The 25947-nt window shown below is 40.6% G+C and overlaps 2 protein-coding genes across 12 annotated transcripts in view; both read right to left on the reverse strand.

The window, feature by feature from the left end:
- The window catches only part of DCUN1D4 (defective in cullin neddylation 1 domain containing 4), a 36993-nt gene extending 33568 nt beyond the window's left edge, over nucleotides 1-3425 (reverse strand). For 3 of the 9 annotated variants that reach the window (XM_048940916.1, XM_048940915.1, XM_048940914.1), the window contains exon 1: nucleotides 3316-3425. In XM_048940916.1, coding sequence (XP_048796873.1) covers nucleotides 3316-3340 — 25 coding nt within the window. In that variant the 5' untranslated portion in view covers nucleotides 3341-3425. Of the gene's footprint in view, nucleotides 1-2543; nucleotides 2680-2875; nucleotides 3050-3315 lie in introns of those variants that run through there. The other 6 variants (XM_048940912.1, XM_048940911.1, XM_048940910.1 and 3 more) reach the window with 4 other exon arrangements.
- A 2415-nt stretch (nucleotides 3426-5840) lies between these two features.
- The window catches only part of CWH43 (cell wall biogenesis 43 C-terminal homolog), a 30008-nt gene continuing 9901 nt past the window's right edge, over nucleotides 5841-25947 (reverse strand). For 2 of the 3 annotated variants that reach the window (XM_048942598.1, XM_048942597.1), the window contains exons 6-16: nucleotides 24715-24803; nucleotides 22964-23218; nucleotides 19223-19348; nucleotides 17922-18001; nucleotides 17160-17265; nucleotides 15990-16125; nucleotides 14465-14614; nucleotides 12823-12967; nucleotides 12181-12242; nucleotides 10983-11138; nucleotides 5841-9500 (exon numbers count right to left, since the gene is read on the reverse strand). In XM_048942598.1, coding sequence (XP_048798555.1) covers nucleotides 9410-9500; nucleotides 10983-11138; nucleotides 12181-12242; nucleotides 12823-12967; nucleotides 14465-14614; nucleotides 15990-16125; nucleotides 17160-17265; nucleotides 17922-18001; nucleotides 19223-19348; nucleotides 22964-23218; nucleotides 24715-24803 — 1396 coding nt within the window. In that variant the 3' untranslated portion in view covers nucleotides 5841-9409. The remainder of the gene's footprint in view (nucleotides 9501-10982; nucleotides 11139-12180; nucleotides 12243-12822; nucleotides 12968-14464; nucleotides 14615-15989; nucleotides 16126-17159; nucleotides 17266-17921; nucleotides 18002-19222; nucleotides 19349-22963; nucleotides 23219-24714; nucleotides 24804-25947) is intronic. The other variant, XM_048942599.1, reaches the window with a different exon arrangement.

Genomic DNA, 25947 nt, shown 5'->3' on the forward strand with positions numbered 1-25947 from the left:
ACTAAATGTGCCCGATAAGCATTCCTAGAGGAGATTCTTGTCAGGATATCATAGAAATGGAATGGCCAGGCACAGATGGAAAAGAATGAATAAAGCTGGGGGCAATTACATCTTTTTTAAACCTATTTCTAAAGCATACATTATAAAATCAAACAGTATTTTAGTGGGCTCGTGCTCCTGACGTCACGAGCAGGACAGAGGAAATGCAGCTATGAGGCATTTAATACAGAGCTAGCCTGCAGACGTTTGCTGCAGTGTACTCATCCACTCTCTTACTCTAGCATCAAGTTCATTCCAAAACAAGTCAATGAGTTAACTTTGTATCACTGGATGCTATGGCCACAGCACAGACTGCCAGCACTGCTCCAAACTTCATGCCAGATTAGGTATCATTTGCCATCCTACAAAGGGTATAAAGCTAATAAAAACTTTGTGTCTTGTGCTCCAGCTAATTCAGCAGAAATGCAACCCTGGTATGCACTGCTAGGATGTCCGGCATGACACGGATCAGTACATCAGGATGAAACTGCAGCAGCCTACAAACAGCTACACCAGGCACAAGCACTGCTGTCCCAGCTGCTTGCTTCTCTCTTCTCTGCCAAAAGCTACAGATTCTATGGCTCTGCCAGCAGCACAGGTCATGGGCATGTTCCTTAATCCACTGCAGGCAAAAACCTACCATGTCGGTTGAGCCAATTTAAGGAACTGGCAAGAGTTAACCCAGATACATTTGACTGATGGATTAGAGAGTGCTCCTCTGTAGCCCTGCACCAGCAGAGCCACAGAAGCTGTAAGCTTTGGCTATGAGCTGCAGCAATGTCTGTGCCCTCACACACCTGCTACAAATGGCACTGGAACATGGCTCTAACAGCAGTGTATATTTTAAAATCAAATAAAAATCACTGCATGAACTGGATGTTTTTTGTTGCTTTGTCTTTTTTTTTTTTTTTTAATCTCTTTATGAGCCATAATGAGAAATTCTGTTTAATCTCAGATTTACATTTTTAAGAAAAATATCTAAAATGGACAATACATGAAAAGCATTTATACGAGATCTGCAAGTAGGCAGTTTTAAAATAAGGCTTCTGCTTTAAGTCTTTGTGAGCAGCATTACTTCTTGCAGAAGGACACACATCCCCACCATTAAGGTCTCTAATACCTAAATTGAGCGCAAAAGGTGAGCATTTTCCTAAAATTCTTAACCCTATTTCCCAGCTCTTTGCTTTCCATAAAGCACATTATAGAAATCAAGCGTGATTTCCTCTTCTGCTTGAAGAGGCAAATACATGAACTGGAATGTAACGATGGGGGGGAACTATTTTCCCGATTCCAAAGCAAGGGGGAAAAAGTAAAGAAGATACAGAATTAACAACTCACCTCAAGTTAGCACAAGTTACCCAGACAAAAACAAACCAAGTACTAAAATAATACGAATAAAATCCCATCCTGATACAAAATAATAAAGAGAAACACTGATAGGAAAGCTGTTTTCTTGCCTTACTCAGCTTATTGCCTTTCATTGACTTACTGCCTTGCAAATAGAAACCATCTTTGATCACACTGATTGGAGCTGCAAGAAACTTTTAAGAGAAGAGGAGAAACGGAAAGTTGTGCTTCTCATGTAACGTGGAAAAAAATCACTCATAGAAAAATTGAGCAAAAATGTATTAATAGAGAGGATCAAAAAGAAGACTCAACAGAAACATTAATTCTTGTTTCAAGCATTTCCACAGTGGAAAAAAAGCAAAAGAAAAGGAGAAGAATAAATAAAAGAAAAGGAAGTATGAATCTACAGGTAATGATACAAGTTAATTTAGGAAAATTCCTATTGAAAATACCACATATACACATACAGGCACTTCAAGGTTTTGCCATATAATGTGGTGGAAGATGGAAATTGGTGCAAGGGACCTTTTGAAGGAGAAGACAGCAACAGCTGAAGCATGAGCAGCAGTACTCTGTGTGTTCTACGCAGAGAAATTAACAACCACAAATCACTGCACCACCTCCAGCACCCTCCGTTAGGGAGTGCAGGAGTAGCTGCAGCTGCAGCCCACAAGTGCGTAATACAGACCTGCACCTTCTGGTTTTTAGACAGAGGATACTGCAAAGGGAGCAAACAAAAGGCACTTTCTAGAAAAAATATCCTCCTGTTTCCAATATAAGGTGGCTGCTTCTGCTTCAGTGGGAGCATTCGATACCACAACATAATGATAAACATAAAGGTAGACTAAACCAGGACTGCTAAAGACATTACATAACGTCACCGTGAACGGGCTCTGCACCTCCCTGCCCAGTTTCCCTCTCTGAGCAGCACCGAGGGCTCGGGGAGCCCAGGCCCGCTGACGCGCTGCCCCTCATAACGCCTGGCGCCCATTGCCCTTCCCGGCAGCGCGGCCCCCTCTTACCGCGCAGGGCCGCAGCCCCCGCTCGCAAAGCCCAGCAGCGGAGAGCGCCCCGGGGCCGTGACTCCCAACACCCCCCCCCCCCTCCTCCCTCCCTCCCTCCCTCCCTCCCAGGAGGCTGCACAGCACCGGGAGCACCTCGGGGAGCGCGGCGAGGGGCGCCATCCCACACACAGACGAGACCCTCCCAATGCCCCGCGCCGCCCCCAGCGCCACGACCGGGCCCGGCCCGGGGTCTCCGCTCGGCCCCGGGGCGGCGTAGCAGCTCGCTGGGGGCGGGGCTCAGCGCGCCGCGGTGGACGCCGGGAGTTGTAGTCCGAAGGCCCCCCCGCCCCCAGCCCGCCCGCGCGGAGCAGCGACGGAAGAGCCTCCACCTCCCACAATGCGCCGCCCGTTCCCCCCTCGCAGCCCGTTTCTCCCGCACCGGCCGAAGGAAACGCTCCGCCCACAGCCCCCCTCCGCGCACGCACCTCTCCCGCGGGGCAGCACCGCCGCTGCCCGCCTACCCTCGTTCCCTTCTCCCCTTCGCGCCGCCGCTCCGCTCGGGCGGCCCGCGGCCCCCAGCCCGCCGTTCTCCCAGCCGGGCCGGGGAAACTGCGTCATAGCCTCCGAGAGCCGCACGGCGCCGCTCCTGCCGCCCCCACTGCCGCACGCCCCTCCCCGCCCGGCCCCTCCCGCTCGCCCGGAGCCTGCCGAGGGCCGTCCCCCGGCCCGCCGTCCCCGGCCCGCCCGTCGTCGTCCCCGCGCCCGCTGGCCCGGCGCCCTCCCATACGAATGAGGCGCCGCTCGGCCGCGCCGCCCCAACCAGTTGCGGAGAAGCCGAGCGGGCGGCAGGGTCTGGCGGCAGGCCGGTCAGGCAGGGCCGCTGCAGAGCGGGCGAGGGAGCGCGGCGCGGCCCGCCGCTACTCACTGACAGCGCCGGCATCCGAGTGCATTTTCGTGCGGCGCACACACGGCCCTGCCCGGCCCGGCTCCCGCTGCCCCTCTCCCAATCACAGAGCCCAGGCACGGCCGCCCCCGCCCCGCCCACCGGCGGTACCCATTGGCTCGGGCTGCTCGGGGTTCTGCTCCCCTATTGCTTCAGGCTCCCGCCACTCTCCTTCTGCCTGCCCCGTACCGCCTCCCTCCCCGGCTCTCGCCCTTCCATTGGGTTTGCGGCCGAGCCAACCCCGCCTCCCTTTATTACGATTGGACATTACTGCTGGCAATCTTTTCTGGTCTTGAAAGCGCGTGCAACGAACTCTACTTTGTGTCAGCCGTGCCTCCGATTGGCTGAGGAACAGAAGGGCCGCGCCCACGGCCCCGTGCGATTGGCTCAACAGGGTGGAGGGCAGGGCCTCTGCTGCGAGGGGCAGAGCTTCCTCGTGCACCGCTGGCGACGTTTTGCAGAGCCGTGGGGACTGGGAAGGTGGAGTGTTGCTCTCGTGGGTCGCTTTGGTCGCTTTCGGCGAACCGCAACCGCTTTCTCGATCCTTTCCTGCCGGTCCGAGTTTAGGCTCTGCGCCTTTCCGCCATGCCTTAGCTGCGGCGATTGAAAAGCGAACGCACATGGTGTGCGGCCCAAGAACCGCCGCGAGTCAGGGAGGATCCGGCTGGGATCCCGCTCCTCGGCGGGTGCTCTGCGCCTCTGAATGCCCTGCGCTCACCCACCCGCCTCTCCCCGCAGGAACGCCAGGGAGCAGCTCCGGGCGCTGAGCGGGAAGGCAGCCGGAGGGCGCTGCCGTTCAGAGCGAGCACCGCGCTTTTACGTCCGTCCAGGGACGGCCCGGCTGCACTGCGCTGCTCTATATTGCAACGCTGCTGAAAAGAGAGTGCTGCGGCACTGCCTCGGCAGGGTAGTATAGAAATTACCCGCCCAGAAATATGCGTATGCTTCCGAAAGGTTAAGTTAAAAGAAAGTGAAGGGCTAACCTTAAGGTCGTTGTCACTTAGAGGCAGTGCGTTAGCACGCGGCCTTCAGTTAATTGCTCACACACTGGGTTGTTTTTTTTTAAACGACCCTTAACGACTCGGTGAGGCAGTGAGACGCTCATGTCTTACCTCTCACTGAGTAGAAAACTGAGTAAGAGATCTTGAAAGATCGCATACTAAGACATGGAAATGTTTGAAATTTCCAACAGTTAAAAACAAGAATTATTTCTTTAGACCCTCCTGCCCCTCTCTTAGCAATATTTTACAGTATAAATATATTTTACATATAAAAGAAATGTGTATGGTAGCTTAAAGCAGCCCAAAGCCATAAGCTTTGTATGTCATCCCAAAGGCTTTTACCCAGTAGGAACACCAAGTTGTAATTCAGCTGATCTGTTCCAATTCTGGTTGGAGGAACAATTCCTTTAGGAGTACCCGTTTGTCACACTGAAGTACACAGACCAACATTCTCTCTCATACACGCACACCAATCTTCTCTCAACTCTCATGCAGCTGTAAACTGATAAATAGCTAAAGAAAGGCATCTCATACAGAAAGACAAAGTTTCATCTGAGGACATTTTGACCCTAGAAAGGTACAGGGTTTTTTTTCCCCTACTTACATTAGTCTAAAATAAAAGGTAGTATTTGGCTTTACAAAACTTTCCTTAGACTACAGCTTCCATCACTACTGCTATTCACAGCTGTAAAACAAACAGTAATAAAGTTCAAAATATTTTTGAATACGTGAATGCCCAAGTATAACCTCTGATCCATAAAACTAGATCTGCAAAGAAATCCATAGGGAAAAACAAAAGAGACATTGTTTTCCACTTCTGCCTGCCAAACAATGGAATGTACGCTGCAGCCAGAACGGGCCAGTCCCACAAGAACCACAGCCCATTATACCACATACCTTCACTCCAAACTCAAGAAGGTACAAACCTCCCCTTTGTTACCATGCGGTGTAAAAGCCTCCAGGCAGGGTGATATTACGTCAGCAAGCCCATATTTATTTCCAAGTCCAACTCATTTCTTTACGTCTGAGTTTACAAAACAGAAATACTTTACATAAAGCACACCAATTATTTCATGATTCATCCAGCATTCTCCCAAGGACAGAGACAGTTTAAATGAGTTCCTCTTAATTCTAATTCTTAATCCTCCCAGAATCTTTTGTGTCAATACAACCATTTGGACAGTTAGATACCTTGCAACTGCTAGATCAAAGAGCAAGACTGCCCCTGCCCCACAAAAAAGGTTGTCTGGTTGTTTTGGTTTGTTTTTACCACCAGATCTTCAGTCTCACACAGCTCCCCATCCATGCATGCAAATGTTCCTATCAACACCCAAAAGAGAAATACTTAACCAAGAACTGGAGAGAGACAGGAAATGCATCTACCAATTTACATCCTGCTAGGTCAAACTTAAAACTGCATTCACTTTCAAATGCCTTCACAAAGAGAAAGTGCACTTTTTTTTTCCCTGAGGAAGACTGTTGTTTACCTTTCTACATTTGTGTTGCTTTTTTTTTTTTTTTTCCCCTTTTACAGTTTTTAATGGTAATCACATGAAAAAACACCATGGACTGTGAAAAACACTGACTAATGTGTAGAGAGAAAAAAGCAACTCAGTTTTCTTCTTTTCCAAGGGTTATCAAGCTCAAACCTGCTCAAGTCACTGTCTCCCAAATACCTGCTTTCACCTTACTTAGAAATAAACTTGAAGACTCATGTCAGGCACCACAATCACAAATCACTACATGTTTTTGAAGTCAGAGAGGGGAAGAGAACTGCATTGAAAATACAAACATTACATAGCTGAACTTGCTAAATGTTAACAAAACAAATTAAGTATCAGCAAATCACTTTACAGGGCATTGTAAGAGATGAGAAATTGTCAACCAAGAAACCCAGCAATCACAGTTCTAAATCATTCACAGATATGAAAAGGTAACTAATACCCAACTTAATACAGTAATGCTTCTGAAAAAAAAATTCATTTTCAAAACTGCAACAAAGCATTTTAACTGTGTGTTATTCTTGTACATACCGTACTCTGTCAACAGGACACTACTGATCAGGGATAAAAGAGGACCTCAGGTGGTAGAAAGCAGCAGCTGCAGATTATATAACTGCTTTCAAGACACTCCTCAAGTAACTCAGCCCACATTAAGCTACTATGTCCCATGAAATCATACTATGCTCCTTGCTACTTACTTTACAGATGTATGATTTTGACCCTAAGGGCCCTCCTGTTACACCATGCAAACAAATGTGATATTCATTTCTTCAGGGCAGTTAACACCTCATATTTATATCCTCAAATTGGATTTCTAGTTCCCTTCAACTTCAGTTTGAGATTCTTAAAATGATCTACTTAACTAGTAATTAGAATGTTTAAGCAGCCAAGATTCAGAGAACAGCTCTGAATTTCTGCCTGAACCCTGGAGGTACCTCAAATCAACCAGCACCTCTGTCTGTGACCACAAAGGTCCCTTCCTTTAAGAGGCCTGAATGTTTTCTGCATCCATTTCAGTGAGCTGCACCTGCCCACTATAGCAGAACCAAACTCATTTGTTTTACTAACAGCAAGTCCAGCTGAAAACTGAAGGGTGCTCACAACTTTGTTTTAGGAAGCTGGTAGCTGCAACGCCCCTGAAAATAGGAAATATAAATTTCAGATCCTTCCTAGCCCAAGAGGTCTGAGCTGATCGCCCAGGTCTCAGGGTGCTCTGTCACAATCCCTGGACTACTGCTTCTGAAGCTGAGCTTGCTGTACACACATTAACACCCAAGTCAAGGGCCCAAAGTGGAAATGTACATAAGAGGAGTATGGAGCCTCCACCCTGCTGAAGAATCCAGTACAGCTCCACTCAGAATTTTCTCTCTCACACATTACAGACCTTCTTTCTTATTCTGAGATACAGACTGTTAGGCTTCTGACAAAACGCTTCTTCCTGTATATCCCTAGAAACGTTAACCTACACAGAATGTCAGAGAGGATGGAATTAGAAGTACTACCAAACACACCGTTTGGAAATCATAGAATGGCCTGGGTTGAAAAGGACCACAATGACAATCTAGTTTCAGCCCCCCTGCTACGTGCAGGGTCACCAACCACCAGACCAGGCTGCCCAGAGCCACATCCAGCCTGGCCTTGAATGCCTCCAGGGATGGGGCATCCACAGCCTCCTTGGACAACCTGCTCCCAGAGCTTTTGCTGACAGGAAAAAAAAATAAAATCAAGTATTTAGAAAATAAAACATGATTTTATACGCTATCTCTGAAGATACAGTTGAAGACACCCACATACATTTTATTTTGTAACATACTACGTTATGAAAGCTGAGCTGAAAAGAGTATGATTAGAAAACAGCAAGATCAGTCACATGCCCCTGCAGCAGGACCTGTTCTAGCACATTTCTTTCATAGTTTGAAGCATTGATTGCAACTAAGAAACGTGTTCCACATTTTTCTAAACTAATCAGATGAAGGGGATTAGAACAACACAAAGTTTCAAGGACAAATGAAGTATAGCTTTAGCTTCCCAATTCTAAATGCAGAGTAGAAGCACTACAGCTCATGGTCACTGTTTCTCTTTGTCATTCTGAGATAATAATCCAGCTGTTGATATACAACTGATACACATCACATTTGCATACAGCATGATATTTAGATATTGTGAGGTATGAAAGTACCAGCATTACATTGCATAAACTGCTCAAAGGAACAGAGTATTTAAACCTGAGGTTTTATGCATGAAGATCTCTAATAGAGAAAATGTTTCTAAATCCCAAGAAAAGCCATTCAAGTATGTACACAGACTTTGACTATTACACACAGAGATGACATATAGTCTGATCTGCTATGACAAGTCATGCTTTGGAGTCTGACTTTATGAAAAATGCCCTGATTCTGTTTTTAATATTTTAAAAAAAAAGGAGTTTCAAGCTTTTATGAGTACAATTTCCTTCATCTCACATGAATAAACTGTTCATATTACAAGGTATCTGTAGAGTCAGACTGTGGAAAATAACAAGTAATGTGGCAAGCTAATGTTATGTTTTGTACAGGCTGTGGAAAGGCAAACCTGTGTCTGGACATGAGTCAGAGCTAGCATCAGAACACACTGCAGAGAAGTGAGCATACTCTGTACTACTGTGCAATGTCGGTGCCAGTGCCTGATGAAGGCTGTGAGAAGAGACAGGCTGCTGACATTTGCAGATGAAAACTACTGTAAGCACAGGGAAAAGCAGTTGCAACACACTTTTCTCCCTTCACAGAAACCGCATTATGGTAAGCGTGATTTAAAAATCAAGAAAAACTTCTATGCTGTGTTCACATAAATGTCATGGAACAATAGCTATTCAGAGGTACCTCGTGCACTTTGTAAAAACACTGCAGCGTCTAATATCTTGTTAAAGTCTGTAAGAATAACGGTTTTCATCAATACTGTATCAGTCATCTGAATGAAAGAAGATAGAAGTGAAAAACGTGCACACATTCAAACACAGTTTTTGCATGTCTCCTAATTAAAAACAGTATCATTTCTGTTTTGGAAAAAAAAAAAAAAGAAAGAAAAGGCAGCCAAGTTTGTTATTGTAATAGCAACAGAGTGCAGCATGTATCAATAGATTTTCTTCACTCCCACATTACTTTGCTTTGTCACCAAAAAAGTGTGGAAGTTTGCTGCAACTCTTTGCTTATGACTGTTCCAAGGAGCTATCAAGAGAGGAAAGGGGTCATATCTTAACACTGAAGAAAAGGATAGATCCATTAAACACTGAAACAGTACAACATATGATATGTTTAATAAAATTGAGTAAATTATTGCCAAAACAAGTTCCCATTTTTGCTTTCATGCATACAAAACAGATACCTGGCTCAAGAGGATTCCAGTTTATCAAAATATATGCAATTTCCCTCTCACAGCAATGATAAGTCAAAGAGTCACCAACTATTACACAGACGTTCACAGTGCTATACAGCATGGGACTCCTCATCCTTAAGCAATGTATTCTTTGTGGCTGCCAGTTCAGTAGCAAACAACAAAACTTTCTTGTTGGTCCCCATGATACATTATTTTCTTACTCTAATTTGTTCGTTGAAAATATTTAGGGGTGCTCATATGAAAGTGATGAATACTCTCATCATAATTATGTCCATCTTTATAAGATCCAAACCTGAGAAAAATATTCCATAAGGCAAAAACATTACAACAAAATTTAATTCATGCAATTAAATCATACGCTTCTATAGTATAGTTAATATTTCTTCTTAATGTTCTAGACAGTTGATTTCAGAAACAGGCCTCTATCCAGCTTACACATAAATCACAACCTAAGTCAGCTGCCTACTTAGAGGTCTGTGAGGACGGAGACATTTAATTATACTGATTGGATTAATGCCATGGGCACTCTATAAATGGAACACCAACTGACCATGGTGAGAGATACTTTTATCCAGTAAAATCCTATGCTCTTTCCCACTGACTTCAGTTGGGATATTATTTCACTCTCCACTGTATGCAAATACTGAGCTCTACTGTTAATATCGCAGATCTCTCAAAAATTATGTCAAAACCTTTTCACATTCTGTTTAAGCCTCAAGATTTTGATTATTGCCTACGAGGCAGACAGATTTGAAAAAAAATATATATATAATGCTAAATAAAAGAAATAGTTGCAATACACTTCAAAAGAAGCGCAATTAATGGGAAAAAGTTCAACCAATTCCTAAATGCTATCGTTTTTTTTGTTGTTTTTTTTTTTTTTTCCTGCTTATAGGCAGACATAAAGGAACTAGACAAAAAAAAGTCTCAGCTGAAATCAATTTGAAAAGTCTGAAATCGTAGTTCTAACCTTGCGCAAGTTTCATCTAGGCAAATCTCTGCTTAGACAGGAAGCCAGTGATTGAGATATAAACAAAAAAAGTACACCTACTTTAACTGTAGGTGTATATAAAATACGTATCTCCACATGTATTCTGTACTGTGTAAATTAGAAATAAGTTAACTTAGTAAGCTTGGCATTGCTGGAAATTGTTCCTCTGTGGCAAGACATTTCTCAAACCTCATGATTCTCCACTGGTACTCAGTCTAAAATAAACACCCTTCTCCATATTTCTCTTGGTCATGCAATGCCAAAAGAAAAAAAAAAAAGAAACAGCAATCAAGAAATAATTTCTCATGTTAAAGACCTGTCCTTTTTACCTCCTGACACATGTAACAAACTGCATCAGATATCCTCCTTGACATTTGCTCAAGTTACATAATGTATTTTAAAATACTTAGAGCATTTAACACAGATACTGTATTTTGTGTTCTACCTGTGTGTTAAGATCCTGATACTCAGAGAGCTGAGAAACATAAGAGATTTGCCATCTATAAAATGAATTACCACATCACTTGGCAAACATCCTTATCAAATAATCTCAGAGGTTAATCATCTGGGTGAAATAACCATTACCTTCAATTTATGGTGCAACACGGCAGGCTGATTTTCCCAAAGCACATGCCAAGTCAGTGAGAAAAAGTGGGATCAGAATTCAGAATTTATTGCCTCTTTACGTTCTGTTTGATTTGGTACTGACCACCTTAAGAACTAGCTTTTTCATAGACATCACATATATCATCTCCTTAATTTTTTATAAGATATGATACTGACCTGGGATTGAAATGGATGTCCTCAGGAACTTGGCTGGGATCAATGACAACTCTGTCATTGTCAACATAGTTATCTAAGTCATCTGGGATTCTAACTTTCGCCATTTGGACTTCTGAGTCACTTAAACCAGCATGAGATATGCGGGCATAGCCCAACCTACCAGACACAAGAAGAGTTAGCTTGAAGAAATAACTCAAGGCAGCTTCATCACACTTAATTTATGTTTCTTTTTTTTCCTCCCAGGAGATATTATTTAACCTACCAATACAGTTTTTCATTTCTGACTGTCACTTTAAAAATCCTGAAGTGCACTGTGAATATGAGCATCATTATTTGATGTCACAAGCAGAAAAAACGAGACATGAACCTATGCTTGACAATAAAAATAAATTAAGTTTCTAGATCTGGGATTTACATTTAAAGTTACAGTTTTAGCATATGCATACTGCTATAAGCTCACCAATGTCACTGAAGAGATTCTGAAATTCAAGAAAGGAACTCAGGTATCAGTGGCATGAATAACTAGAAAAATGAGATTGCAAATGGTGGGGTATTTTTACTCAGTACAGTTACTTATGACAGGTATCTAGTTTAGTGGGTATGCTTTTCTTACCACTGCAGAATTTGCAGTTATTTTGGAATAAGCTGAATTTCATTCTGGTACAAACATCAGCAAAGGAAAGATTTATGAGCAATTTGGTATTACAAAATATGGAGTGCATACATCCCAGGCGGAGGAAAGTACTTCAGTATGGGCTTTACACTGTTAAAATTTCCACTAAATCCAGCATAAAGCTTGGCTGGATTAGATCAGCATTTTATTTGAACATACCCTACAATCATAGCTCATAATTCATATTTTCTGTGTCACATACAAATTAGGGCTTAGCCTTCATATTTTAGAATGAAGCTGCAAAGCCAGAGCTTCGATCCTGGAAAAAGTGCTCTTATATTAACAACACAGATTAAATCTGATGGTTTTTGACATAGAAGGATGAAACTCCTAACACTGCCTTTGCTAATTATATTTAGAAATACACCAATTCTTCTCAAGTTTGATGTTTCACATTACTTCATTGCATACTTAACTGCTCATACACATCTGTTAAGGAATGTAAGAATCTCACGCAATTAGCTACAGAAAAGTGTAAAATCTTTTGTCACAAGTTGAATTTAATACACCCCTTCTTTAACATACCTTATTATTCCACGATACATAATATAGCTACACCACCTGTCACGATCTGTACTGTCAATATCCTATGGGCAAGAGAAAAAAAATTCAAACAAGGCAAACCTTCCTTATGGCTAGGCTTCAAATCAGTAACAGAACCAATGCAACCAGTGTATAAACCTGCTACAGAGAAATGTTTTGCCTAACACAACTGCAAGGTAGAAAGGGGAAAACAAACACAATGTCTTTTTGACAAAGTGCAAAACTTAAATTTAAAACAAAACAATCATATAATTTAACATTAGAAGGGGCCTGTGGAGCTCACTCACTTTCAACCCCATGCACAAAGTACTTATAAGTGTGTTGCTCAGGGATTCCACAGCCACGTTTTTAATATCTACGGGGATCACTCTGGGACTCTCAGACTTCAAAACCCTCATTGCAATTTGTTCTTCTGCTAACTATTTGGCATTTCCCTTGTGGCAACTGATGTACTCTGATTGCTTCATCCACTCCATCTACTCTACGCATTTCATTAGGTAGCTAAAGACTCTGAAAATGTACATCTCTCTTTGTATGTCTAAGTTACCCATTTACAATCCTGAATTTAATGTTTCAAATACTTACTATCTCTAACTGTTAAAGGAAGCACTGTTTTTACATTACCTGGACATTTCCATTTTCTATTAATTCAGTATAATCTCTGGATCCAGGAGCTGAAGTGATATATCCTAGAAATACAACTTGCTTAGAGCTTGTCTTCAACAACTTTGAAACAGCTATAGCCTGAAGTTTTCTGTCCAAGTCCTCTCTGAAAGAAGTAGAAAATAATTTAATATACATTCATTTCAGCTCAGATTCTTTCTGCTATATGACAGTAAAACAGAAATGAGGCTGACGCCTTTTTATTTATTCCTCAGCAAAATGGGCACTATGTTGAATAAAAGCCACATGGTAGTGGTAGACGTAATCAGGGTCCTCTGCCCAATTATTATATGAGCAACAAATTTCTAAACCAGAAGTTTTGGTTTTAATACCTATCTCATTACTAGGCGATGTGAGCGTAATTGCCTCTGGTTATCTGAGGCTTTGTCTCTGCCTGCACTTGAAATTTAATTGCGCTACCACAGGCTGTCTGATGTATAATAGGGACTTGACATGCCAACAAAACCTTTTACTCTTATGATGGACAAATCATAGCAAAAAGTAGTCTTAAAGTCTGGGTCACATGGTTTATGAAATGTGATTTAAGACCTATGTCATCCCATCAGCATTTACAACATTTGCCAAGTATTCTCCACCTTTTTAACAGATTTACGCAATAGTTCCAACATGACCAAAAGTAATAGTGTAAGTACAGCCTGGTAAAATACTGCCTTGGAAAGCAGCCCTTGTCCTTGTAATAATATCCAAGGCACTTCTCTTCCACTGATTCTTCAAATTAATCGCTTCAAATACTTGGTAAATTGGGCTACAGACCATTGATTTTAGAATTTGTAATCCCAAAATAAGATAGGAGTTGAAATGCTCCTGTGCTTTCTGAATAGTAGTAATTCTGACTGGAGCAAATGCATTGGGGACAAGGAGCAGAGAGAGAGAAGGTGAAGACTATTTGAATAGCAGCCTGACCTAGATATATGAAAAGTTGCCAGCTCACTCAACAGCTCCTTCTAGAAATACACTTCTCAAGAAGTTGGGTTCTTTTAAAGAACACCATTATAGAAATAGTCTTTAAAAATCCCTAGTTGTCCAGTCTCTTAGTTTGTGCCATCCTAATCAGCATTATTAGATTGAAAAAAGCAGCTGTGCCTGCCATTAATTATGAAATTCACTAATCTCAAAACACAATCTAATTTGTACTTGTTTCCCATGTGTCTCCCCCTATTTTCCTCTTCATCTTTATCTCAGGTCTCTGGGGAAGAGCTATTTTCTTCTACTTTCACAGTTTCTCAGAGAGGCAATCATCTGTGTGAGACACAGAACGGAATTTCTTTCTGGGATCAGTTTCTGACATACATGCTTAGTAAAAGGGAAATCCATAAACACACTTGCAGCGCAGCTTCTACAATGGGGAAAGGGAAGAAGCTCAATACAGGACAACGGGAGCTCCTACTGCTTTCTGAGCAGCTTCTTTGTGTCGTATAGTCTGCAGCCAATTCATAAATTTATGTTTTCAAAAATTAAAACAAATATTAAGGAAATAACAGAAACAATCTTAGATATTGCCACAAATAGAAAATGCAACTGCACAGAGCATCACAAAAATATCCCTCATTAATATTCACCACATTCAAAAAAGAATACACACTCTTCGTTTCCAAAGTGTGCAACAACAAAATCAACCAGTCTCCCCGTGAAGTTGACAGTCATGGAGATGGCAGGTGCAATCTCTCCCTCTGGAGAAGGGAGAAGGTGATGGGTAGATTTTACAATTGGATATCTTGACAATGCCATAATCCTATATGAAAAGATGGAAAGAGTTAAGCTTTCTAGTTTCCTTGCATTGCTAATCTGAACAAAGCAGATAAATGTGACCAGAAGTCTAATGGTCCCTAAACTCAAGTATCAGATCAGAATTTATACCATTTCTAGTGGATATTTCTGAACTTCCATGTCTGTAAAACACGACTTAAGCACGAGTCTAAAAATGCTTACTAAATTCATTCACAATCCAAAATTGGTAACAAAGGTATATGAGTAGTTTACAAATAATGCAGAAAGAAGAAGAAAAAGATATACATAAGCCCAGACATCTTTATAGATGAGCTGTGAATGGAGCAGAAAGGAATGTTGCTTTGGTATCTCAGAGGAACACATATTCAAGCCCAGACTGTCAACAACCCAAGGACACACATCCATCTACAAAAGAATGGTGGTCTTCTGATAGGTGTATTTATAACATAGATGAATTCTTATTTTGAAGCCCTTCAAAATTCACATTCCCAGGCAAAACAAAATAGTTTTATACTACCAGTAATTTAAAAGCATTTTATTGAAAGCAGAAGCAGGTGGAAATACATCTTTAAAGCAGGAGATTTCTCATTCTTTCAGCCCCTGATTAGAATCAACCTTAAGCCATTTTGCATTAGGTTTTTCAAAATAGGCAATGAAGAAAATTTCAGAGTTACCTGTCTGTCCCATTTTGCATCATTTAAAGGTACAGGCTTTGAGAGAAAAAAAGTTTCTGAATTCCCTGCACATACGAGGAAATTTAAATAACCTTTACAACAACACTAGAAGTTCCATCTGCCATACAGATCTGTAAATCTCATTGAAACAGAAACTAACAAAAAAAGCACACATCATAAGACATTATTTTTCAGACTGCAGAGATGTTCAAAGACATCCAACTGGTAACTGTTCAAGCATTAACATAAAAATAGACACAAAAAGTTCTGATCAAATACACATGTGCTCATTTCCCAACTATGCAACCCAACCTGAATTTAATAAACTCAGCGTTTCTAATTACAGTTACATTTTCCAATTACTATCGCATTTTTAAGCCTGAAATCTAAAGTTGCAAATGAGGAAGGCCGATCTGATTATTTGAAATGTCATACTGCCAAATCTGTACATAAAGGCGCAGGATGCCATTCTCTGCATCACCAATACTGAAGTAGCTTGCAGGTACAGGCATCAAGAATGGGTTGCTGTTAATAAAGAGACAACTTCATCTGCATTGCACCGTACTGCTAGTGAATCAGCACATGCTCTTGAAGTCAAGCTCCAGCAAGCAACTGTTGTCATAATTATTCCAATTATTCTTTCTCTGTGTTTCGGTGGAGTATTTCCACTTATTTACTTTCCCCATGCATGTAAAGATGACTCACCCCCAAGTGTGATCCCTCGTACTTGGACCAAAATCTGTGTAAAATCCTAGTCTTTCTCCTAGCCACATTGTTGGGTCATTGTTCCCAATGAATGGTTTAGAGGCATCACTTTCCAGAACAGTGATAAAATCTGCACCTAAAATGGGAAAGAAAGAACTAGTAACTGTGATTTGTAAACATGATTTATATGATTACAGAACATAGTTATTTTACTTTTGATTACACATGGATGGACACAAGTTCTTCAGGAGTCAATCAGGGCCAGTCCTACACTGGTAACCAACTGATGCCCAAACTTTTGGTCACCACAGGCTACAAAGCCTCTAATGGAGACATACTCATGCCTTGATGCCATAGCTCCTCCCTGCCACATGGGCAGACACACATTAGACTGTGCTGTACACCTGGCCTGCGCATACATAATGTGATGCATTTCAAAAGCATAAGGCATTCATTGTGTACACAGACAAATAACACAGCACCAAGCCTACTGCTTGCAACTTCATTAATGCGTGCTTGCTATACAGTACATCTGCACTTACCTCATCTACCAAATCCAATTCCTCTCCAAAGGGTCTTACGCAAGAGAAAGCAGGCTGCTGCTGTCCAAATAATTCATTAGCCTACAGCAATTTCCATCTGCCAACAAGCATAGTGATAGAAGGGTTCCCAGTCCCATTTCCCACACAAACCTCCCCTTCCCAGGGCACCACAGGCCTACTATATTAGCATGTTGAGGAGTAATTTTGTCACATAACAAGTCCTCCTGTAGTTTTGGCGACAACAAACAGGAAGAGCTACCTGGTTCCTAAGGGAAGTAGCCGCTAGGAAAGGCCCGCCCATGCTCAAAGGAAGGTTATTTATTATTTCATTTATGCAAAGGCTTTTTCTATAGATAAGTGACTTTTCAGCAATACAAGAGAAAAAATGATATTGATGATCACAAACATTATTTCCTCCACACAAAAACCCCTTCAATATCTAAGGAAAAATAACCATCTCTGCAAATGGATTTTTAACTGAAGTGATTGTACTGGAACAGCTCACAAATTCCAGAAAAGACAATAGATCTTATGTTAAAGCAAGAAAAGACTTAGCAGACATTCCTGCTTCTCTCTCTTTCTCCATATGAAGCCTCTCAAATATAAATGAAGTGGGGAAAAAAGTTACCTGTCTGATTAAGTAAAGTAGCAGATCCCTCCAAATTGGACCACCCTTCATTGTCATATGCAAACCTAAAAGGCCAGATCATAGCAGAGAAATCTCTTTTTGGAACCTCAAAAACAAGACAGAAAAAGAGTCACATTCTACATACTATACCTTTGCATTCAACATCAGATACACAGTGCTGTAAGAGACACCCAGTGGAGATAATTTAACCAGTATGTTTTCCTAATAAAGCTATCAGAATCACAAAGCCTTTAGGTATTTTTAGAAGAATCAGCAGTATTATCTGGAGGCAAAAAGTCACTGTAGTTCAAATGAATTTGCAACAATTATAGTAAATACATGAATATGAAAAAGACAAAGAATATTTTATCTTTCTAAGAGTAACTAGCTGTTTTCTGTACTACACATCTCAACAAGTTCTAAAAAGAAAGCCAACTGTATATGCACACACATACTTTCTACTCAGTTCTCATATTTTCTGCATCTTTTCCTGCTTTTGCCATCAGTGTTCTCCCTAGGACAAAATTCACCAACCAGAGAAACATGTCAAGAGCAAGTTTCAGATGGCTATGTCAGGATCAAAGAAAAAAGAAAGCAAGTTTAAGTCGTAATTGCAACCACTTGCATCAGAAGTTTAAATTTAGAGGAGTAATCAAGTCACAGATTTATATATGTACTGATATAAAGACTTTAGTCTGAGTTACCAGCTACACATTTCACTGTATATTTGAAAATGACCACTTTCATACACACACTACTCACCCCTCGGCCCAACTTCTTCTCATAAGTCCTATAACGTAGACCCAATCCTAGCAAACCAACACCAACAAACAGCCACAGTACTTGAAACAGAAACACAGAAAAGCTGTTTTTAAAGCAGGAAATAATGCTACTGCAGTTAAACAGAATTGGGTATACTGTCATTCTAAGGTCTGCTACACATACAATGGGGAACTGACGTATTTATATTGCCACATTTGCCAGAAATAACACAATTTCAAAGCTGTGCATTTACTATCTGTATGCATACAGATACACTCCCATTCTCCAAAAGAAAACAGGCTGAGCAGACACATACACCAACACTCCTTGTAATATTCATGTAAAAAAAATATACTTACTGAAGAATACATTACAACACATAAGTAAACATCATGTAAACTTCCTCTCCATGCTCCAGATACACATTTGTAGCATGCAATCTTTATTTTGTATTAACATAATGTGTGGAAGAAAACTTAGTTTACTTCTCAAGTCTTCAGATGTGAAAAAGATGTGATCCCTGCCTGACTTTCAGAGTAGTCCTTGTTTAAGTTCACAAACTGACAGGTGCTTAGACTAGTACTGCAACTTCACAGAATGCAATCTCAGAGCTCACATAGCCCCCCCACATATCCACAATGAACACTTACAAGTTGTCAGGGTTTGGCACGTTGTAATTTGATGATCAAATCCCTCTGTGGTTATTTTATTTATACAGTGGCATCCACAATCTACAATGACTTTGGTAATCAATTGCAAGTCCTTCCTCATCGCACTCAGACTTGTATAATCTCTCATCTGATCCTGTAAGCATCTTTGCATCTTATGAAGTTGCTTAACGTTTGCTAACATTAGGAGTACATTCTTTCTTCTGACATCATCTTCCACAATAAAATTTGTGTAAACCTTCCATAAATTTTTTCCAGAAAGCGTGCATGAAAATAATTACATGCAGTTAAATACATAGAGGCCTCCTTCTCATGTACCAAAATGAAACCACAAATGATACCAAATCCTTGTTTACATTTTCTTTTGTCCCCATCTGGTCATCATTTAATATATTCTAAGAGGTGGCATAACCTCTCTCACCACCATGATCATAGTGAATCAGCTTCTAGGTTAGTATATACCTTAATCAAAACTGGAGCTAGGGCAATACTGGCAACACCAACTACAGGCCTGGCTCTAGAACTAGCACCAAAAAACACCTCTGAAACATCTGAGCAAAACATTGCACTACGTTATGCTTTGTCCTCAGATAGCATCTTAGAGTCATAGAAGAGATGAAGTAAAATACTTACGTAGTTTAATGTATCTTGTACTCATCTTAAAAAATGACTTTTGGTTGCTTTTCACTTCAAAGATGGAGTTCAGATCTTTCTTGGATCCTGTTAGAAAGTCTAGCCCAATGCATAACATAATAAACCCTGTAAAAACAGTTTATTAGTTTTTTTGTAGAGCTCTAACTTATTAAAGATTGCTCATAAATGCATCATTAGTAAACTTCCAGCTACTGTGCAACATTCAAACTTACAAATCCAACAGCAAAGACAATTCAGTCAGAGCACAAACAGATAAATTCCATAGCAAATGCAGTGATGCAGGCAACATGAGATTAATTAAAGGAGACTATCCTACTTATCATTGTGAGAGTAGTCACCTTAACTCTGCCTGCAAGGTCCTGTAGGCATACTGCAAAGCAGTAATAAGTTTTAATTTACATTGATGACACAGACATTGCTCCCTTTAAAATCAGTTTGTGACATTAAGCACGACACTGATAAGTATTTCAAAATAATTATTTCCAAACAGTAGTACTGCAGTGAGAATTCAAAGCCAAAAGATTATTTGAACACTGAATACACCTTCCACAGAAAAATAATGACAAAAAGATTGTGAAGCTCAAAACTATAATATTTGTTGGGTATTTTTTCAAATAAGTTGCACCTAAGCTTTAATACATGTGAATCAGAGGGGTGAACAAACAAATGGGACCTGAGAGACAGACAGCATGCTGCAAACCTATTAAGCCTGCTGATAACTAAGAACAGACTTAAAGCTAACAAAAATACCTAGCCAAAGCCCCCTTCATATCATGAACTCTGTCTTCACTACAGTGAGCTCCAAAACACAGACCATTTTGGGGTTTTTCAGGAGGAGAGCAAGGGGGGCTGCTGACACTGATGCAGCTCAGAGCTGTTCTTGTTCTTCCCTTGCAACCCACCAAGATCACAGCATCACCAGATAACATTTTGGTCCCCAGCATTAGACTGCACTGGGTGCAAACTACAAGCTTCAGAGCCTGTCTCATTATTCACTATGGAAACACAGATACTTTAACTCAGCTGGTACTAGTGGGTACCACTGTGGAACATTCTATCAGTCAATGAAATACTTGTTCAAAGCCACATTTCCCCTTCCTCTGTTCATGAATCAGCAAGGATGAACAATATAAAACAATGAACAAACAGGGATGAACAAAATCAAAGGATTTTAATCCTTTGATCTGGAGCAAAGCAATTTCAACAGACCTCTCCACTTCTGTGTATCCTAACACCTACTTCCATAGCTCCCCAAGCACACTCAAGCCAAGATTGACCTTTGTAGCACTGCAGTACTGTTGTAGGGTCAAAAAGGCTTGTACAGGGTGGATTCTGTATGCTAAATACTTCCAGGCTCCCACTGACAGCTACAACTCTCACATCAGCTCAGTGCTATCAAAGTTTACCAGAATTAACCTGAACAAGAACAATTAAGTTACATTACATATTACAGATTCTTAACATAAAAGCTTGATGAAAAATTACGCTGATTTTAGATGTCTGTTAAACTGCAAATGAAGTGCTTCGTCCCCAAGATACAATTAACGTGTTTCTATATAGGAACTCCAAGAGCAATTGCTCAACAATAGTCCATAAACAGTGTAAGCAGACTGCAGCAGGATGAGAAGTAACTGCTGCAATGTTTTCCTTTGGATAGGTAGAGCAGATTAAAATAAAAAGCTCTTATCTCATCCCTTAGGAGCTTTAGTGTCCCATTATCTGCAAAGAAAATGTGGGAGCGTAATGAACAGGGTAAGAGTTCTGCTGGTGGAAGCACGTCTTCAATATCTTTGTGTCGTGGTTAATTAACTGCAGAATTCATGTTTTATTTCACAGTTATAGCTAAAGATAAAATAACTGTTACTCATAATTTTCTTATAGGTCCTACATGCTATGTTAGGTGTAAAAGTTGGCAAACAAAGAAGATGGGCGTAGTATAATGCAGAAGTGGGTACACACAAAACCCTTCTCAAAGGGAGCATACTTCAAAGCCATTAAAATTGATGGGCAACCAGAGATTTGACCCCCTAGCATTATGTTACATCACAGTGAAGTAGCACAGAAGTTTTGAATATAATGATCTTACTTTCATTGTCACTTCCCCCAGTGCTGTTCCCCACCCCAAAACACGGCAAGAGAAAGGCAGGACAGGAGGAGAAAGCAAGAAATAGCACTTGCACCTGAAAGAAACCAGAATAAAAAAAAGTAGTTTGCCAGAAAGCCAGGCTGTAAAGGAAGCACAGCAATAAATACATAGCCTCATAATATAACTTGTACGTCTTTGATAAGCAATGGAATGGCATCAGAAAACCAAGAATTGCATTCTCACATTGAATAAGCTCATGTAGTGCTATCACCTGACACAGGTTAAGTTCACAACTTTCTTTTTGCCAGAGAGAAAGTTATGATCAGCTCTGTGTTTCTATTCAGTGATCCTGCCAGGTGAATCAATCACAAGAGTATTTCAGAGGAAGTGATAGAGAGGGATTTTATATAATAGCTTTTCTTTTCTCAAAGCATTATCCAAAAAAGCATTTAATACTTCCCCACCATGTGCTTTCTTCCAATAACTCCAAAAAATAAAACTAAATGTACTGAGGTAACAATTCCTGGAGGTCCACTGGATTGCTTACAGAACAAAGCCAACTACAGTAAATGGAATGGAACCCTCCTCAAAATATAACAAAGCAAAATCCTGAGTGATTGCTGAAATATGTAAAGCTCTATATACAAACTAAGAAACTAGACTGGAGGAAAGTGGCTGAAAGGCATTTCTGAAATTTGAAACCACTGAAGCAACAAGTCAAGCATGGCATTCATTAATCCTTTTGAAGGACAACATAGGATAATGTGTCACATTTTCATATGCACCACACAATTAGCCCAAGTTAATGTTTAGCACTCCTTAAGTGTTATTAGTGAAATATACTATTGAAACACATTAATACCTACTAAGGAAATTATTTCAGAGACAAAACTAGAAAGGGCTGGTTTCATTTCCACCTCCTCACCTATCAATGGATCATTTTGCTAAACCCTTTATATTTGCTCACCTCAATTCTTCCTCATTGGCAAATATCTGACAATTTCTTTTCTTCTCCCATCCCTCTTCTGTACACATATTTCTGACACTGCAGGCTTATCAACATTCCTCCAAACATGCTGGTATGTCCACAAAACGTAAGGTACAATTATGTGGAAATGAAGCTCAGGACTCAAGTGCAGACTAGCTAGATGAGCAGGATGCTGCACTTTGGTCCTCGGAGCAGAACTAAACAATGCGTTGAATTACGTTACAGTCCCAGAAAGACTTAATAGCCTTCCTATACCAAGTTCCCAGCAAGCACATTATTACCTGAGACACCAAAACACTATCAAAGATAGCTGGCACACAGATGCACTCATACCCTGGATCACAGTGCAACCATATTTTTGGGATGCCTGATTAACAGCTTTCTTTCTCATGTACTTATTTATCAGGCTTATTTACCCATCTTTTCACTTTCTCTCAACTACATTCCATTTTCTGCCCACATTTTATACTCTGTCTGACAGTAAAGGTACAAGTAGATTTTTTCCATATTCCACTAACTTTCTCACAGGAACTCTTATCACAGAGCATTTGGAAAAAAAACCAAACCCTATACATTATGTATATTTTGACAATCTGATTGAGGCTGAAACAAGCATATTAATATTTGTTCACAGTCATACATGTACCTAAAAGAAGATGGGAGCTTTCTCTAGCATAAACTCCTCCAGGTACAAATTTATAAGCTGTACACCACACACAGAAGAATAATTCAAGAACATAGGTGAACATGGCTGTACTCATGGCTTTTCCAGGATGCAGACAGGCAACAAAGCGCCCAGCCAGTTGAGGCCACACACACATAGTAAAGACAGCAAGAATGTTGCCTGCCACAGCAGCACTCCAGGTGTGTAAATAAAGGAGACCAGCTGAAGATGCTATGCCTGTGAAGAGACAGAAAAAAACAAGTCAGTCACAGCTGTTATCTGCCCTCTTCCTTAGAACATTCTCACCAGGAAGAAAGAAAAAAAGTCCTGGGAAATGTAACTGTGCTTTGCAGTCATGGTACCACTAGAAGGATGGTTACTGTCTAGTTTTCTCAACATCTCATTCTCTTAGAGGTTGCTTATTGACTTGAAGGAGTGCAGCAAAAAGACTGCAGAGAGACAATCTAAAGAGCCAAATCCAAACTGCCTTTCTTACGCAAAGCTCCTCCAGCACAACAGTTACTATGCAGTTTATGCATAATAACAGATTATATAGTTTAAGATGCTTATAGCTCTGCTTGTTATATAATGCTTATCAACTTTGATGTGCTTACATCAAAAAAATCAAATCTCATACATTACAGTCTGAACACACATTTCTTAAAACTAACACCTGCACCAAGAGGTTAATTATTAGGGCAAAATGACAGTTTGAGCATTGCCAACTCTTGTGCTTTTACTGAGACTGTCCTGGTATTTGTTATTTTATTTTGGCTTCTGAAGAGAAGTAGTTCTAGGAGAAACTCAGTTCACATAAAATTTCCTGTCTTCACAATTGTGAAGAGTAACTTGAAAGCATTGGCTCTTCAATGCTTCAAAAGAGAAGGTAAGAAAAAAGCAAAACAGTGTGCATGTCCTTTAGCTTCCATATTTTGAGGTCCCAATTATTAAACATTTGTGGAAAGTGCTGCTTTCCTGATAAAAATGATCCACAAGCAACTAGCAAAGACCAAAAAGAAGCAGTTTTGTTTTTGTTTTAAACAGCATTTATGCCAGCCAATTTCTCTTAGATGTGCCTACAGCCTAAACCAAGCTGCACCTATCCATGCTGAGAAAGTATGGAAAAACACCTCCTATGAGAAAATCACAGAACAATATTTGTCTCCTCTATGGCTTGCTCCATGGCTTTTGTGGCACATCTATAATTTCTCTCTGAAAATGGATGTGCAGATCCAGCACTCAGACCCCTTTTCCCACCAGACTCACTGTACACAGACTGATTCACAAACACATTGCCTCAGCAGAACTGCTTTTGCTTTCTTATTATTTTATTGCCAAGAAATCTTGGCAACTAAGGAAGCAAACCATAACCTTGCCTCTAGGTGAACTTCTCATCACATTACAAGTTACTGTGCCTCCTGCAGAATCCAAGGGCTTGTGTCACCTCAGCCTCATAACCCTAGCTGTAGCCTTGCACAATACAGATGATGAGAACAGAAATGCTGCTCACGGAAACAGAACTTCAACGAGGGATTCTTAAGAGAACAATGCTGCTCTGCAATTACTTGGAGATTTGGCCTTTAACCCTTAGTCAACTGGTTAGATATGCACATGCTGCAGCCAGTGATAAAGTAGCTCTGATTAACAATTCACTTTTCTCATATGGGACGTAGGATCCAAAGGCATAACTAAAGGTAATAAAAACAAAAATTCTGCTCCAGACTTGCTCCTACCTATAAGAAACCAGGCAAAACTGGCAACAGAGGACCAACTCCAAAACGAAAGCATCAGTCCATGAGCCAGACCCAACAGAACTGTACCACTAGTAAGAAAAAAGAAAAAAGGAAAAAGAAATCATACATTACTTTAACTTTATTTTATAAACATCTGGCATTCAGAAATAAACTTTTAGACATAGAAGTAAGGGTGGTTGGTAGTATTTTATAATCCTTTTATTTTAAAGAGTGTTTGACTTCAGTGTAAAGTATCTTTGTTTCACCCCCTGCTACACTCTCTCCTTTACCTGATGTAAAAAACAACCAACATCCAGCTGCAAATAACAGCTGTTCAACACAGTGTATAAAATGAGCTGCATTCAGCAGCACAAGCCCGTCACTGAAGCCATCCTAAAAAGAAGTATTCTGATCACTTCAGAGAGGGTCCACAGGGCAGTGGGCACAGCACCAAGCCTGAAGGAGTTCAAGCAGCATTTGAACAACACTTTCAGACATAGGGTCTGAATTTTAGGTGGTCCCATTTGGAGCCAGGAGCTGGGCTCAGTGATCCTTGCAGGTTCCTTCCCACTCAGGATACTGCATGATTCAATGAAATTAAATAGGGACTGAGTAGCATCTAAAATTGCTAACAATCTTGAGTAACTCTAAGTGCTAATTCTAAATTATTAACTAACTCACCTACAGCTACACATAAGTGGCTATCAGTAACTAATCCACTCTCTAGATTTTGGAACTTAGGTGAGCAACTGACAGCATAAGACTAAATTCTTAACACCTAAAATTTCTACAGAAGCATATCCTGTAATATTGCACATAGATGCTTAATAATAAAAGAGGAAAAAAAAGCAAGCAGTTTCCAAAGTATACAATTTCCTATTACCTTCTTGATGAAATCAACTGCTAGATTCATTTACTGTCTTTTATAGATGCACCTCATTCACAAGCACTTCAACTTCAGTCCTAATTTTAAAGTAATTTTGCAGTCTGGCTGATCAGGTGTTATTATTACGGACATAAAAATCATTTTTTAACAGGAAAAAAAACCAGGATTTGTGCAGATGCAGTGCTTGGAAATATGAGAAAACAAGTCAGTACTACTTGACCCCTATTCTTAAGCTCTCTGTGAGAAGTATCTTGTACCCAATTTATTCTACACAAATGTTTATACCATCAGCCTCTTTCTAGTAACCAAGCTCCATCCAATAACACACTAAGTAATGTAACATGTCT

Source organism: Lagopus muta, chromosome 4 (assembly GCF_023343835.1).
Source record: "Lagopus muta isolate bLagMut1 chromosome 4, bLagMut1 primary, whole genome shotgun sequence".
NCBI classification, from domain to species: Eukaryota; Metazoa; Chordata; class Aves; order Galliformes; family Phasianidae; genus Lagopus; species Lagopus muta.